The following is a 2,339-nucleotide window of genomic DNA, read 5'->3' on the forward strand; positions in this document are numbered from 1 at the left end:
GGATCTTCCCGGACCGGGGCACGAACCCGTGTCCCCTGCATCGGCAGGCGGACTCTCAACCACTGCGCCACCAGGGAAGCCCACAAAGCTAATTTTTAATAAATAAATTCTAATGGAAATATAATAGCTCACCATTCTCGCTGCATTTTACTCAATCCCAAGTAAATCTTGATTTCCTTTTTAGGAGGCAGGCTCTTCTCTACATCAGTTTTTATACGTCGTAACAAAAATGGTTTTAAAACCTAAAAAGTGAGAGTTTTTATAAAAGTTTATAAAACATTCAATATTATAAACCATTTATTTCATTGACAACACCCTAATGTGAAATTTACTTCCCACTGTATAATCTGAAAAACACTACCAACACCAGTTGCCAACTTTCTTGGTAAAAAAGAACCAAGCAATGGCCCATTACAGACTCAGAATAGGGGACCTAAATTAGACATTCATGATTTGATGGCAGAAAAGACATTAAAAATTAAGACAGTAAGATATTGACTATTGAAAAAGTACAAAATATACTTTTTTAAAAATCTGCTATCATACAATATTTTTAAACCTGAGCGGAAATCTGAAGTCAGAGTATGGACCCAAGAGTCTCTAAAAGTGAAACAAAAATTCAAGCCATTTAAAAATGGTTAACTATATGAATGAGGAGAAAATGGTTCAATGTTAAGGAAGATACGAATGAAAAGAGAAAAAACATGAAACAATCAGTGCATACCTGCAAGGCAAATTCTATCACAAGAAAAAAAAAATCTCTAGAGCACCTGCAATGTGCCAAATACTACACCATGAACTTGATAGAGTATTAAATCCTTACAATAAATCTTTGAGGGAAAGGCAATTATTTCAATTTTAGTAATGTCACCAGAGTCACCTTGCTAGTAAGTGGTAGAAGCAGAAATCAAACCCAGATCAGGCCGATTCTACATCCAGCTCAGTCCCTGATTAGCTGTTGTGAGCTGGGCAAGTTCTTTTAACTTTTCCAAGCCTGTTTCCTCATCCATTCATCCAAAACATATAGATTTATGGTATATGTGTATGCCAAGCATTTTTAAATGGGGATAAAGATACCTAGTTTCAAGGCTTCTGTGACAATCTGTGGTAGTACATGTGTAGAGCTTAACCACAGTAGACATCGGTAAACTGTGGCTATTCTTACTAGAGATCCATGGGAGGTAAGGAAAAGGGAAGTGTAAATGAAGACTTCTGGTTTCCTGCTTGGGCCTCTTAAATTTGTCTAAGTGGCATTTTTAAGAGTTTCAACTGACTGTGAGACATTTAGGCAGAAGACTCAGAAGGCAGTGGGATATGTAAGTCTAGACAAGGAGAGAGAAATTTGGGAGTTATAAGTATAGAGGTGGTAGCTGAAACTATGGGAGTGAACCCCTAGGGAGAGCACATATGAAAAAGGAAGCCAAAGACAAAGCCCTACAAAACACTAAACTTTCAGGGACAGAGAAAGAAAAGACCATGGTTGGGACTGAAAAGAATAGCCAAAGAGGTAAGAGAAAATCCATCCCATACCCCAGACACTAAACAGAAAGCTCTTAAAGCAGGAGTGGTTAGCGGTACTAAATATTACAGAGACGCTAGGGCACTGACCAAAAGGTATACCCTGAACTAAGTAACTGAAATCACAAACACTTGTGAGGTAAGTTTCAATTGTATTTAATGGATAAACTCTAGTGGTCAATGGATTCAGGAGTGAATAGGACCCACCAGAGACAGAGTAAACATTCCCCAGAGTTGACCAAGTTCGTGCTATCAGAGGCCCAGCTGTACTACAACTTGTGTTACAAGATTCTTGGAAGATTTGTCTTCTACTCCTCTGCATTCTTACAATAAATTCCCTATTACATAAGGTCATTTGTTTCTGGACTTGTTCTGTTTAACTCTAAATAAATATTTACATAAAGCATGATGACTGTTGGGGCTTCAAGTCAATAAATGTTTAATGAGCAGTTACTCTGGACCAGGCACACAGGGCACAACGTGGTGGAAAATAGACAGGGTCTCTGCCACATCAAGTTTACATTTTTCCAGGGTAGGGGGAGAGAGGGAGAAGTGGACAATACATGGGGGGTTTTTTGTTTTTGTTTTTTTTTTAGTATTATCTGTAAAGAGAGATTGAGACTCTCGTTAAAAACAGCAGACAAAAAATAGCAAATGCATCTATACCCACTTCCTCACAAAACTCCACTAAGCCAATTAAAATTATAGGTGTACATTTTAAAAAAGAGTGAATAGGGACTTCCCTGGAGGTCCAGTGGTTGAGACACCACGCTTCCAATGCAGGGGACAGAGGTTTGATCACTGGTCGAGAACTAATATCC

General features: G+C 38.4%; 1 protein-coding gene across 3 annotated transcripts in view; it reads right to left on the minus strand.

The window, feature by feature from the left end:
* Positions 1–2,339, minus strand: part of SMARCA1 (SNF2 related chromatin remodeling ATPase 1) — a 68,209-nt gene that overhangs the window by 47,896 nt on the left and 17,974 nt on the right. For all 3 annotated transcript variants that reach the window (XM_024758970.1, XM_024758974.1, XM_024758973.1), the window contains exon 10: positions 133–242. In XM_024758970.1, the coding sequence (XP_024614738.1) occupies positions 133–242 (110 nt within the window). The remainder of the gene's footprint in view (positions 1–132; positions 243–2,339) is intronic.

The sequence above is a fragment of the Neophocaena asiaeorientalis genome, unplaced genomic scaffold, assembly GCF_003031525.2.
Source record: "Neophocaena asiaeorientalis asiaeorientalis breed wild unplaced genomic scaffold, Neophocaena_asiaeorientalis_V1.1 scaffold1097, whole genome shotgun sequence".
NCBI lineage: Eukaryota > Metazoa > Chordata > Mammalia > Artiodactyla > Phocoenidae > Neophocaena > Neophocaena asiaeorientalis.